At 40.3% G+C, this 14,187-nt stretch overlaps 1 protein-coding gene across 1 annotated transcript; it reads right to left on the bottom strand.

Moving 5' to 3' along the window:
- Positions 1 to 223: 223 nt before the first annotated feature.
- Positions 224 to 10,185, bottom strand: rhoua (ras homolog family member Ua). The gene is made up of 4 exons (XM_085399820.1): positions 9,573 to 10,185; positions 9,091 to 9,149; positions 6,460 to 6,648; positions 224 to 4,955 (listed from the first exon to the last, which is right to left on the bottom strand). The coding sequence occupies exons 1-4, from the start codon at positions 9,862 to 9,864 to the stop codon at positions 4,671 to 4,673; spliced, it is 825 nt and encodes a 274-aa protein (XP_085255946.1). The 5' UTR covers positions 9,865 to 10,185; the 3' UTR covers positions 224 to 4,670.
- Positions 10,186 to 14,187: the final 4,002 nt, after the last annotated feature.

The raw sequence follows: 14,187 nt of genomic DNA, 5'->3' as shown, positions 1-14,187 counted from the left end.
TTCAGGTACTTTCTGTGGAGTTTGGACTTTTGTCAAACTCAAAACCGTTCTGCATTCAAGCAATGGTGCTAAAATGCTGCATGCCCTACTGCCCTCATTTCAAACATGCATGCACCTTAAAATGAAACCTCAGTCTTGTTTACAGCCTGTGGGAGTAGAGTTTATATACACACACATTCTCAGTCTGCCACTAAGCACTCAAACACAACATATTTTTATACCAAATATTCTTTATTTCTCAGGGTATAAAACATCTGTACAAATATATCAAACACAAACCAAAGCCCTCGGTTAAACAGAGAATTGTAGCAGTGTTTTTATATGCAGAGAAAATGAAAACACTGGCGCTTCACACAGGCTCAGTGGACTAGTTTCCTAAGAGAAGCTTTCAGCTGGTGTCTCATGTGAGTGAGCTCAGGTGTCCTCTAGGGGGTATCAACCTCAGTAAAACAATTGAACCTCAAAAATGAGACCTTCTGTTTGGCAATGCTTCTGTTTACACTCACATAACCACGTGGTGCAGTCTTGTGCAATCAGAAATTAGGTCAACATGGGCATTTAGTGCCCAGTTAGGTCTAAATGTGCATGAAGTTGCACATTTAGACCTAAAGTAAACAGAGGATCAGTTCTTGTTGTAGTCTGACTCAAACATTTTCCTATTGGATGACTTTAACTTGCTATCCAATAGCACTACACAAGTTACTTATTGATAAGTGTCCTCAGCAGGGATAATTAGGTCACTCTGGAATCCAGTTCCAGCACCAAATCTACTGCAATAGCTAAACTCAACCACATCTCTGAAAACTCATAGCTCAATAACACCTATAACACTCCTGACTTTGGACCTGCTCCAAACACAGAACATTTCTGTCTTAGCTTTAGAAGAATACCAGCACACCACATGTCTTCTCTGACTGTCTTTAAACACTGCTCACTTCCCGAGACCGATCTGTTCTACATTGCAATGCCTTACATCCATCATACAGTGCAGGGTGCATGCTGCTGTTGAACACTTGGAGGGAAAGGGGGGAGGGGGCAGCTAAAAGAAGTAAAACTTAATCTATGCTGTTTTCTGGTAGCACAGTCAGTCTTACACATTAAAAGTTGTATCACATGACAGCAGTTTGAATTGTAATATCCTATTAATCAGTCAGTCATGAACAGAGTGGCATAATTTGCATGCTTTATGGAATCAAATTTTAATGTATAAGGAGGAGAAAAAATCATCAAGGAGGATTTATCCTCAAATCCAACTCAGACCTATGTAAGAATATGTTGATTTAATGTATTTCAGTAGGTATACATTTAAAAAAAAAAAAAGTATATTTACTGAAAGACTGCAGTGAGCAAACATCCTACTTTCCAGAAAATTTAAACTAGGTAAAAGCTGATAAAGGGAAACACAAGCTATGATAAAGACTCTGCATGACCTTTAGCCTACTTTACTGCACCATCAGCCAAGACTGCACACAAACAGCAAGACAAGTAACCTATTATGCCTTTTCCCCTGCAAGAAACAATGCGTTTGCTATCAAGCCTAAAACACCGTGAAACAGTGAAACCATTCAGTCTCCACTGTAACATCTTCAATAGAAAGCTACCAAGCAGCTCTAGTAAAACCCATTCTAAAGCTGATCTGTTTTGCTTTTTCTTATTTTCTGTTATACATCAACTGTTACACTCATGGATGGTCGTATTAAACACAGGCAAATTTTCAAATAATGACATCAGATATCCCTGTGAGCCCAAAGGCTGAGGCTGTTTTTTTACTCTTGGATCTTTATGATGTCACTGAGAGGTGATGACTTTAATATGGTAATTTCTGAGCACAGAAGCTCCACCCACCTGCCAAACTTTTCAGACCTTCTGTTTACAAGAGGAATCCAAAAAAGGTTGAAAGGGCCTAAAAACAGTTTGTTTCAGACAGAAGATGACAGAAGGCCCAGTGCAAGAAACATAAGGATTATTTTGAACTGTGACTCATGCAAAGCTACTCTAGAGTCCAAGAATAATTATGAAGCTGAAAATGAGCACAAGAGTGTAATTTACTAATTGGCTGAAAATATGCAACTCTGACAGAAAACACTACGTGGATTCCAAACTGTGGATATTTTAATCTAAATAAAAGTCTCATTATTAAAATGAATTGAACTTCCCAGGCACAACATGGCTTACTCTGCTTCACACCAGTAAAGAACCCAATGGCCACAGATGTGATGCGGGGTAGTTCTTTGGGGGAAAATGCTTATTTTGAGAACTGTACAAGGTTTTCACACCACGCTTAAAAGCCAAAATACCTGTCAGTTACATCTTACATGGGCCTGATATCATTGTAACTTCACACATCCACAGCCTCAGTTATTTTTATGTTACTAACAATACAAGAAGGAAAATATGTCATTAAATCAAATCTTTTAAACAATTTTAAGACCCTGAGCTTTAAACCATTTGCCCAGGCCATCCTTTTTGGTGCCTCATTGGTGGATATGTATGCTGGCTCTTGTATATATCTTTACTCTGTGCTGTTTAGAATCTGGTCTGTGATATGTTTTATGAAGGCCGCAAGCTGAAATGCGTCAGTCAAATAATAAATCTGTTTTTCATAATATAATTATCTTTTTTTTTCTAATAAATTCTGACATTTAACTGGGAAGTTAGATAAAACTTCCAAATTTTGAAATGCAGCTATGACAGTGTTCATGTCTGATCTCTATGAATAATTGTGTTTTATGCTACAAAATGGCATAACAAACATTGTGCTCTTTCCTGTCTGCTGCAGTGACTTTAATACAACGGGCCTTTTTAGACGGAGACACTGAAGAAAAATAAAACAGACCCTGCTGGTCTGTGCTCTCGGTTTAGTAACTATGGTGTACGAAGGAAGGTGTGGCAGCTGAGTGTGTGACAGCCACATGTTTTCCATCTTCACTTTTGTTTTTATTGCTGCTTTACAACACATAAAGCTACATCTATTTGAGAGAGGACAGCCTGCAAGCACTATCACAGAAAACAGTAAACACAGGGTTGGCTATAACAGTGAGGGCAGAAAAACGGATGGTTAACATTGCTAGTAGAAAATTCAAACTTCACAGTCTTAATTGCATTTTTTTAAAAAAAAGGTGAAGTCACTTTCTTTTTTTTCTTTTTTTTTTGCAAACTTACAGAAACAAGCACATGCAAAGAGCACTGCGTGGGTTTAATTACATTACGTGCTCATAGTTAAGGTTGTTTAAGTGTCTGCAAAGATAAATCAAACCCACATCAAGCAGAACAAATATCTAACATCAATTGGCTTTTATTTGCCTGCCTTGCAGCTTGTGCCTGTAGATGATTTAGATTCGAATGTCTCAGTTTTAAACTGAATTCTTCATTTCCATGTGAAAAGAGCCACTTGAGTACTGCACTGAGCAACGTTCTCGTTTGTGGAACAATGCGATCATGAATTACAAAATGTCCTCCTGCCCGATTAAGGTCAAGCACCAGTCACCAGCACAGTGCAGAGATTTATATTTAACCACGCCACACTGGTACCACTCTATTTTAACAGATTGTTCAGTCTTTCAGTGATAATGGGGGCTAGATGAAGATGATAAAATACCACAGCTACCAGTGGAAACCCAAAGTGGGTCACTGAGTCCTGGATCCAGGTTGTATCTTCTTGACTAAAGATACAACTTGCTATTAGAGAGCAGTGGATATTCAGACATGCTTTTTAACATATTATGATTTTTTCTTCATTATCTGGCTCCTTATTCTTTGAAATCTCACTTTTGATCAAAGCACAAGAAGAAAGACATGATTGGCACCTATCCAAAGCCTAAGCCTCACCGAACCTTTTTCTGTCAGGACACGCTGAAAACTATGCTTAATTTCATGCCAGATCTAACAGCATAATTGTCCAGATCAGCACTATAATAAAAGGGGAAAACCTGATCCAGGTTATAGACTAAACATGTGTGTCACCAGGAAATACTTAACAGTTTAATAAAGTTTTTTTTTTCATTATGAATAACAATGGCCCCAGTTATAAAAAGCAGCTCTAAAATTAACTGAGGGTTGGACTTGTTCTGACTATAATTATAGCCACTGATCATTGTCTGGGTCAGAAACTCCAAAATGACAACGTTTGGTCTGGTCCGGTCTATTTCAGTTAGCAGTTCTTTCTAATCATGGGCATCTGAAACCAGACTAAATTTAGAAGCAATTTAAAAAAAGGACCAGGAATTGGACGCACAGTTTTTAAGCCACCAATAATAACAATTATATTCTGAAGACAGTCCAGTTCCCCTCCAGGGTTCGTAACCAGGCTGCATAAATCCATTATAGGTTGGATCTAACTCCAGAGAAAACACAGTTCCAAGTTCCTGTTCAAATCTGTACCAGTCTAATCCTGAACAATATTATCACATCTTCTGCTAGTCCCACAATAGAACTGGTTCATGCCAGTTTAATTCCAGGAGACACAGCACCACCTTCTCCTGCAGGGAGGCTCAGTAGTAAATCTCATCCAGAATCCAGAATGGGGGCTAAAAACAAAATATTTTACATCTGTGACACTTCCCAGCCGCAGTCCAGGAGAGGTCCTGTATCCGTCTCCTTTTAAAGAGAAAACCACCTTTCTGTGCTTGTCAACTAAAACCCAGCTGAATCAGACAAGAATAAAGTCTCCTCTAAGCCACACAACAGTACCTTCTCCACCACGACTTTGACAGACTTTTCATCTTGTCCGGTGTCTGTCTTTGCTTTTTTCTGCGTTTCTTTTTCCCCCTTTGGTGCTTATGGGAGCTGTAGTTCTGCAGGCTGGCCAATATGGCTGTGTCAAACACTTCCTTGAGATTTTTTTGGGTCAGCGAAGAGCACTCTAAGTAGGCCACTGCTCCAATCTCCATCGCACAGTCCTGGGCATCCACTGGGTCCACGGGTCTTTCACGGTACTTCGCCAGATCAATGAGGACCTAAAGAAAATTACAAAAATATGAAATAAATATACTTACTAGTTTAAGCAAATAGCATCACATCACCCCAATACTATTTGTCTTAGAATTGCTTTTTACATTTTAATTGAGCCTTTTAAGGTATATCTGGATCTGACTTTAAGTTATATCTCTTTCCCCCTTGGATGCCTATTAGAGTCAAATCTCATCTTCATGGGGGAAAGACATACAGCATAAAAGTAGATCCAGGTGTGGCCCTTGTGGCTGTTTTAAAGTCAAGAGGGTGACTGCATGTTTACATGAGCACCGGCCTGAGGAGATCCTTCTCACAGAGTTAGTTATTGTTTTCCCTTTTCGGTCCTCTTAATCTGTATTGCCTGCTTTTAGTCTTCCTTTTTATAATTTTTTACATTTTTTGCCTGTTTTGTATGTTTTTCGTCTAAGCTCTTGTTTGTCTCTTTTTCTTAAATGAATTAGTCTTGTGTTTTTGCCAATTGCTACTTGCTGGAAATGGACTGACATTTGTACTGATCATTCAAAGTGCTTTAGACTACAACAGATATATATATATATATATACCCAGCATCATCGAAAAATGTGTAAGCAAAAACGTGAAATCTACGACGGTCAAAACATGAAGTGGACATGAAAATGGACACGGTGGACCAGCGTGTTTATTACACGCTTTGATATCAGATTGCATCTTCATACTTTCATTAAGGGTAAATTGCATCCATGGTCAATTTTAGAATTGCCAGTTAAACTCACATATCTTTTTACTGTGGGACGAAGCCAGAAAGATTAGAATCTGACAACACTGATGTATAGCAGGAACACATTTGCAGGAACCTGCTTGCTGTAAAGTGACAGTACTGACCTCAGCACACAATCAGTTGAGGAGACAGGAAAGATGCATCTGTACAGGCTTTAGCGTTTTTATGCACTGGGTAAGTTGCACAAAAAGGTTTTATAATCCAAACAGCTACAGCCCCTGAGTATACATGCATGTGCTTTTTCCTACAAACACATTATGCAATGCCAAAATTGCATTTGGTCATAATGTCGAAAGTTGCAACATTACCAACTTGTGACATTGCGACAACTCTTCTCTGTGGTCACAAAAAAACATCCAGACAGCACGGAGACTTGGACATTTACGAGGCTCCAGTTTGTGGTGCTGCTGAACGATGCTGTGTTTCTAATATTTACTCTACCCTGACTGATTTAAATGGAGCAGACAAAATGTATAAACCTCGACAGTGGTATAACTAAGGCTGCCAAAATGACCATAAAGGTGAATAAATATTTCTCTACAAGAGAATCAACACCAGCTGAACGTCATAACCTTCAAAATGTTACAGTTTAATTCTAGATTCACAACCAAGCTGTGCAATAACTATAATAACGCTTCCATTTAGTTTGTGCATGGTGTCATTGGTTTACACAATGATAAGAATGATAAGAGAGAGAAACAGGCAATAGAATTACATAAATTGTGATTTATGTACAGAATAAAAATCAACACCTTGACATCCTCTCTGAGATCACACTGCGTCCCGACAAGAACCAGCGGCGCAAAGGGGGCGTGTTTCCGAATCTCTGGTACCCACTTCTCAGGAACGTTCTGAAATGAGGCAGGGCTGACGACGCTGAAGCACAGCAGGAACACATCTGCACTGGTGTAACACAGAGGGCGCAGCTTGTCGAACTCATCCTGGAAAGGTTGTGAGAGACCGAGAGTGTTCACACAGAGATACTGTGATTCATCACTGCCTACCTCTGCTTCAAGGCAGTGGTTCTTAAACTAAAGGACGGGCCCCACTGCAGGTGGGATGATGAGGACTAGGAGTAACACAATGTTCAATTAATGTGATTTTGGTTTTAATATATAGCATACTTAAGCTATCATGCTAACCTTTAGTTTATTAAAGTTCACCTCAGATCCCATTTTACTGTTCATGATAGATAATAATTGGTAGAAGAGTGTGAACTTTACTTCTGCTTCTGGGGTGAAGCCTATCAGAAAAAGTTTGAGAAGCACATTTTATCAAAACCTAAAAATTGTCTTTCTGTTTTTCCTTGATCTCCAACTTTATCTTTCCTCTCTCATTCAATGTCCCACTGTTTTTGAGGGCAGCTGATCATTGTAGTGATAATCTACCATATTATCCCAGCAGTGCACTTTTCTCTGGAAGTGCAGGTTTAACTTTTGTTTCTTGCCATTTGCTATAGAACCAGGGTGATTGTACAACTGATGATGCTACATGTCATTAATGTTTGTCTTCTCTCTCCCAGAGTTTGTATTTTCTGCTGTTTTTTGTTTGTCTGTTCCTCCTTTCTCCTTACTCTTCTCTTTCCCCTCATTCTTTATCTGGTTGTACCAGAAGGCTACCACTTTCACTGGCTACTAATCAGATCTAGGTTGCATTTTAAAATTTTTGTTTTAACCTTTAGAGCACTACATGGACAGGCCCCTCCCTATATTGCTGATTTGATTCACATATACACCTCTCTCGTAACCTCCGGGGGACCACGGTGTTCCCCCACACTCGTTTCAGAGCTTGAGGGGACTGACCTTTCCTTGCATCCAGACTGTGGAATGCACTTCCTATATTTCTACAGCGTTCAGACTCTGTGGAGACCTTCAAAAAGCAGCTAAGGACATTTTTATTTCAAAAAGCTTTTAATTAGACCAGGGCTTTTATGATGTATTTGTGATTGTATTGAGTTTTTGTTACCTCTCTTGTGAAACACTTTGTGACATATGTCTGTGAAAAGTGCTATATAAATAAACTTTTACTTACTGATTTACTTTACTGTTTCTCTTCCTGCTAAAAATAAGTTCTTTCTCCCCATTGTCACCAAATCCTTTCTCATAGGGCATCAGCTGATGGTTGCAGTTTCCAGATACTACAAACTGTCTTACATATAAATACAGCTGAAGTGAGCTGAAAAATGGTGATTATAATGTTTTTTACATGTTACATGTCAAGGTTATTACAGCTAACTAAAACGAAACTTAAAAACTAAAACTAGATGTGAAACTAAAATAAAAATAAAAACTAGAACCAAATGAAATGATTTTGTAAACTTAAACTAACAAAAATAAAATAAAAACATAGAGGAAATGTCCATTTTTAGTTTTAATGTTTGAGTATTTGTTACTTTGGATCAAATAAATGTATTACAACTTGCCTGATGAGTCACTGATAGACTTGTTTTTTTGAGACTCTATTTACAAGACTGTGAGCTGACTGTGAGTTAAAATGTTTTGGGGGTTTTTGTTATACCTATAGTAATTTTCCTAAATCTTGCCTCTGATTATTATTATTATGCCCTCAAAAATAATGCTTAAAAAACTAACACTGAAACTAATAAAACATAAATTAAAACTAAACATTTTTGAACAATAAAAACTAAACTGAAATAAGAAAATCCACTCTGGAAACTTACTGAAACTAAACTGAATTAAAAACAAAAAGTCAAAATGAAGTAAAAAATAAAAACTCATTAGAAAAAAAAAGACTATAATAACTCTGGTGCATGATTATGTGATTATACTGCATGTGTGGTGATTTTGTTTTACCATATTTGTTTTATCTCTATCAGCATATACCCTCTGTTTGATGTTTAACCAGTTGTAGCTTATCACAGTGTTCTACATCTTCCACTATCTTCAAACAAACATCTACTCCTTCGCAAATGTAGACAGAATTACATCACTTCCTGTGTGCCAGAGAGTTATTCCAAGGAAAGACCTAGAGATACACAAAACACTGATTTATCTTTAGTCTGTGAGTAATCCTAATCTATGTTCCTGTCATCTATGAAACATCCCTGCAATGTAGAACCTAATGAACTTCATGTTTTAACCTGTTTACATGTTATCCCACTGACTAGGGCTAGGACGTGCATTGTCCTGTTTCAATGCAGCCTCTTTAGCACGTCTTACCCCTCTTCCCTCCCATTTCCTTTGTAGCTCAGGCAAAAAAAAAAAAAGGCATTTGTCTTACTGGATGCTACTCAGACAGGCAAGAAAGTAAGAAAGAATGATTTCCTTGGGAGAGGCATTGTGTCCAACATGAATTTAAAAAAAGAACAACAGGAAACACTGCCCTCTGAGTGTCTAGTGTTAGTTTGTACAGAGGTCACTGACCTGTCCAGCTGTGTCACAGAGTTGTAGTTTAACTGGCTGCCCGTCCACTGATACCACCGCTACATGCACACATGCACACACACACACACACACACACACACACACACACACACACACACACACACACACACACACACACACACACACACACACATCATCTTGAGGTTAGTATCACCAATGTAAAGTTTACTGTTGTAATAAAATGACAAACTTTGACTTTGATGACAACACAAACTGGCAAAAAAGTCAGTATGATAAAAAAAATTAAAAGAATATGAATTAAAATATTTAATATATTAAATAAGTCAAGTAAACACATAAATCAATCCCTTGAGACAGCATCTAGTAGGCAAAACTGTGGCTGTGTGAAATAGGATCATTAAAGCCAAAGATATCATTTCTAACACTTGATGAACTGAAACTTAGATCATTGGATTTATTGGATCCTATGAACCATGTCATGAGTTTCTCCTATTTTTTACCTGAGAAGTTGTCAAACGCAGTCGGGACGTACTCGGTTGGATAGCCGTTGGTGGTGTAGCTGACCACCAGGCTGGTTTTCCCCACAGCCCCGTCCCCGACCAGGACGCACTTCACCCGCTTCTCCGCTGCTCCGGCTCCCGCTGACCCTGCCGCGGATCGCCGCGTCCTGCCCGAGCCTCTGTCCCGGCTCCGGACCCTCCGCGGGGGCACAGGCGGAGCAGGGGACACCGGTGCCGGCTTGTAGCAGCCATCGCCCCGCTGGGGCATCTGGCACGGAGAGGAGGGTGACATGGAGCCCGAGGAGACCCGGGCGGGAGGTTCAGTCCTGTTGAGGGCCAGTTTTCACTCCGTCCATTCTTCCGTTAACGTCCGCCACAGTTTGTCAACTGACTTTATGTGGTAGCCGAAGCCCTCTTCCTTTTAGTTACCATGGTTAAATCACCAAGGTTGGACCCGAGGCTCACCCAACACAGCCCCTTTAAGCGTCATGATTTATTAAATTATTAATGAGAGTCCGATTCTAAGAGCGGAGGATGAATTAACGTTGGCCGCTGGTCTGAGTCTATGTCCGTCCAGACGTCCAACGGACAGACCCGCCGCTAACTCCCCTTCAGTGACATCACGGTGCCTCTGTGTGTGTGTGTGTGTGTGTGTGTGTGTGTGTGTGTGTGTGTGTGTGTGTGTGTGTGTGTGTGTGTGTGTGTGCTTGGATTACAGGTGTTGTGGGGACACATAGCGGTTGCACGCACTCACACTGTATGGACTTGCAACTCTTCGGAGGACAAACTCTTCGGATGTCTTACAAATCCATTAAGGTTTAGATTGATGTTGGTGTTAACTAAGTAAAAAAAGTAGTAGACGATGGTTTCATAGACTGAAATTTGATCTATTTTTTCCCTCTTTTTTTCCTGTTGCTTTTGTTTTCTTTCTTTTGAAAATGCTCTGCTGCTTTCATCAAGCATTATAGTGGCGTTTTCCTTGTATGAAATATCAGCATTATAGTCTAACATCTTTATTTTCATTTTTTGAAATGAAAACCATGGTATGTGGTTTTCTCTTCTTTTTGTCTATTCTGGAGTACTTACTGCAAATCGCATACCACATCTTATCACACCACAGCAAAGCTGGTTTACTGGTAGCCTATTATGTACTTTACTACTGGAACTTAAAAACAAACTGAAGTCAAACATAGAGGAACAAAAGATCCCCAGTTCACAGAGACACAAATGCCTTGTGGTTTGCATATATATATATATATATATATATATATACACACACATGGATACACAGTATATGAGGGGGGAAAAGTTTTGTCCAATTGTAATGAGTTGAAAGTCAATATTTGGTGTGACCACCTCTATTCTTCAACACAGTCTGAACTCTCATAGCCAGCTTTCTTGTGATTTCTTTAAGTGGTCTTCAAGAATAGTTCTATAGGCTTCTTGTAGGACATTCAAAGATCTTTTTTGGACATTGGCTGCCTTTTGTTCCATTTTCTGTCAAGACGATCAAGTGATGCTGAACCCTCCCTTATTTACACCAAGTCTAAGCTGATGGGGGCTTCCCACGATGTACTGAGCATTTCTTTTTCACTCATCTCTTTTCACTTTCTGTGTATTGATACACCACTTTGCATTTAATCATTACTTATAATTAATATCTGGCTCATTTCCACAGTGTGTCTTTTGTCCTGTCCCCTTCCTCTCATCCCCAAACGGTTGCCCCTCCCTGAGCCTGGTTTTGCTGGATGTTTCTTTGTCTTAAAAGGGAGTTTTTCCTTCCCACTGTCACCAAGTTCTTGTCTATAGAGGGTCATCTGATTTTTGTTGTTTCCTTCTGTATTATTGTAAGGTCTTCACCTTAAAATAGTTATAAAGCACCATGGGATGACTGTTGCAATTTGGCACTATATAAAATTTAACTGAACTGAATGATCCCACACTTCTTCAGTAATGTTAGGGTCCAGGTTCTGGGGAGACTATTGTGTGTTTTTCTATCCAGGTATGCATATGCTGCATTTTTAGTGGGATCATTACTATGCTAAAAAAAAGAAAAGAACTGTAGCTGCTACCAATCAGATGCTTTTCAAAACTGATGGTGCTTTTCTGCGTTCATAATTTCATCAATTTTGACAAGATCCCAACACCAAGGCTGAAATGCAGCTGTAAAACATAACAGTACCTCCACTGTGTTTTACAGTTGGCTGTAGACATTCAACTCTCTTGAACTCCTCCATTGATGATGATTCATCACTCCATCAGATCCGCTGCTACTGATTTTGAGTCCAGTTCTTGTGTAATTATTAATACCTCTGCCTTAACCCCCCCCCCCCCCCCCCCCCCCCTTATTTCCCCTTCTTAAGAATGAGAATGAATGAATGAGGCATTAGTGAACAGTGCGTGGATGAAGGGCCAGACACAACATTGATTCATCCCTTGTATTCTGTTGTTTTTATGCTTGCCTGACTCATAGGGAAGTGTTAAGTAGCTTAACAAAAACTTTGAAAGACCCCCAGAAAACCCAGAGAACTGTGTCTTAAGAACATGGATGGGATTTTTTTTTCTTTTTTCCCCCCCCCTCTGCCTCTTGCTTTATTAGCCTTACTTATTAGCCTTGCTATTCCAGCCTTATGACAGCTGAAATAGCCTCCTAGCATAAGATAAGATAAGATAAGATAAGATAACCTTTATTAGTCCCACACGTGGGAAATTTGTTTTGTCACAGCAGGAAGTGGACAGTGCAAAAGTTATGAGGCAAAAATTAGAATACAATAAGAATAAATACAGTACACAACTGTACAGAATAGAATAAAATAAAATACTATATACAGTAGAATAAAATAAAATAAATATACAATAAGATAAAAATAGAATACAAATACAAATACTATATACAACTGAGTAAAAATACAACGATGACAGAAAGGATTATTGCACTTAGTATTATTGCATATGTATGGATGTGTGTGCTTGATCAGTTAAAGTCTTTATTATGGAGTCTGACAGCAGTGGGGAGGAAAGACCTGCGAAATCTCTCCGTCCCACACCGTGGGTGCCGCAGTCTCCCACTGAAGGAGCTGCTCAGTGCTGTCACAGTCTGCTGCATGGGGTGGGAGATGTTGTCCATCAGGGATGACAGCTTAGCCGCCGTTCTCCTGTCACTCACCACCTCCACTGGGTCCAGAGGGCATCCTAGAACAGAGCTGGCCCTTCGGATCACCCTGTTCAGTCTCTTCCTGTCCCCAGCAGAGATGCTGCCGCCCCAGCAGACCACGCCATAAAAGATAGCAGAAGCCACAACAGAGTCATAGAAGGTCTTCAGGAGTGGGCCCTCCACTCCAAACGACCTGAGTCTCCACAGCAGGTACAGCCTGCTCTGCCCTTTCCTGTAGAGGGCGTCTGAGTTATGAGTCCAGTCCAGTCTGTTGTTCAGATGAACACCAAGGTACCTGTAGCTGTCCACAGCCTCAATGTCCATACCTTGGATGTTCAGTGGTTGCAGTGGAGAATGCTTGTGCCTGCGGAAGTCTACCACCAGTTCCTTGGTTTTACTGGCGTTGATCTGGAGGTAGTTCAGCTGGCACCAGTCCACAAAGTCTTGGGTCAGACCTCTGTACTCCTTGTCGTCCCCATCAGTGATGAGGCCGACTATTGCAGAGTCATCAGAGAACTTCTGCAGGAAGCACTGGGTGGAATTGTGGGAGAAGTCTGCAGTGTAGATGGTGAAGAGGAACGGAGCCAGAACCGTTCCCTGTGGGGCCCCCGTACTGCAGACGACCCTGTCCGACACACAGCCCTGAGTCCTCACATACTGTGGTCGGTCGGTGAGGTAGTCCAGGATCCAGGTAGTGAGGTGATGGTCCACTCCAGAGTTCACCAGCTTGTCCTTTAGAACCGAGGGAAGAATGGTGTTGAAGGCACTGGAGAAATCAAAGAACATGATTCTCACAGTGCTTCCAGCGGTCTCCAGGTGAGCGAGGGGACGATGTAGGAGGTGAATGACGGCATCATCCGCTCCAATGCCAGGCTGGTAGGCAAACTGAAGTGGGTCCAGTGATGAGCTTATTAGGCGCCGAAGCTGAGCCAGGACCAACCGCTCCAGGGTCTTCATCAGGTGGGATGTCAGAGCCACCGGCCTGTAGCTGTTGAGGTCCTTGGGGCGTGAAGTCTTTGGCACTGGTACAACACAGGAGGTTTTCCAGAGCTGTGAGCTGTAGTCCCTCCAATTCCAATTTAAAGCAAAATATAAATATTGAGGGGAGCCTCGGGAAAGAAAAATAGAGCTATATCACGTTATAACGTGAAAAGTACAATATAAATATTATAATGTACGAACGTTATAATTATGTATATTGTAATAACGTGAAATTATATTATTCAAACGTGACTTTTTGTAAAACTTTTTAGACTACAGGTGTGACATTTGCGCCATCTGGTGGACACAACAAAATACAACTAAAGTTAAACTTATTAAAACATATTAAAACTCTACTTGTAGAATAGCAGTCAAACGTGTTAATTCAAGCCACCAAGCACTATCATATATTTATGAGTATTTACCAACAGAGTGACAGTTTCGAGGCCCACGGAACAAAAGTCTGGGCTGTGTTTCCTC

The sequence above is a fragment of the Rhamphochromis longiceps genome, linkage group LG1 (assembly GCF_057381845.1).
Source record: "Rhamphochromis longiceps isolate RC_006_pf linkage group LG1, R_longiceps_female_GT1.1, whole genome shotgun sequence".
Taxonomy (NCBI): domain Eukaryota; kingdom Metazoa; phylum Chordata; class Actinopteri; order Cichliformes; family Cichlidae; genus Rhamphochromis; species Rhamphochromis longiceps.
Note: the sequence above shows the minus strand (reverse complement) of the source record. Positions and strands in the feature narration are given on the sequence as shown.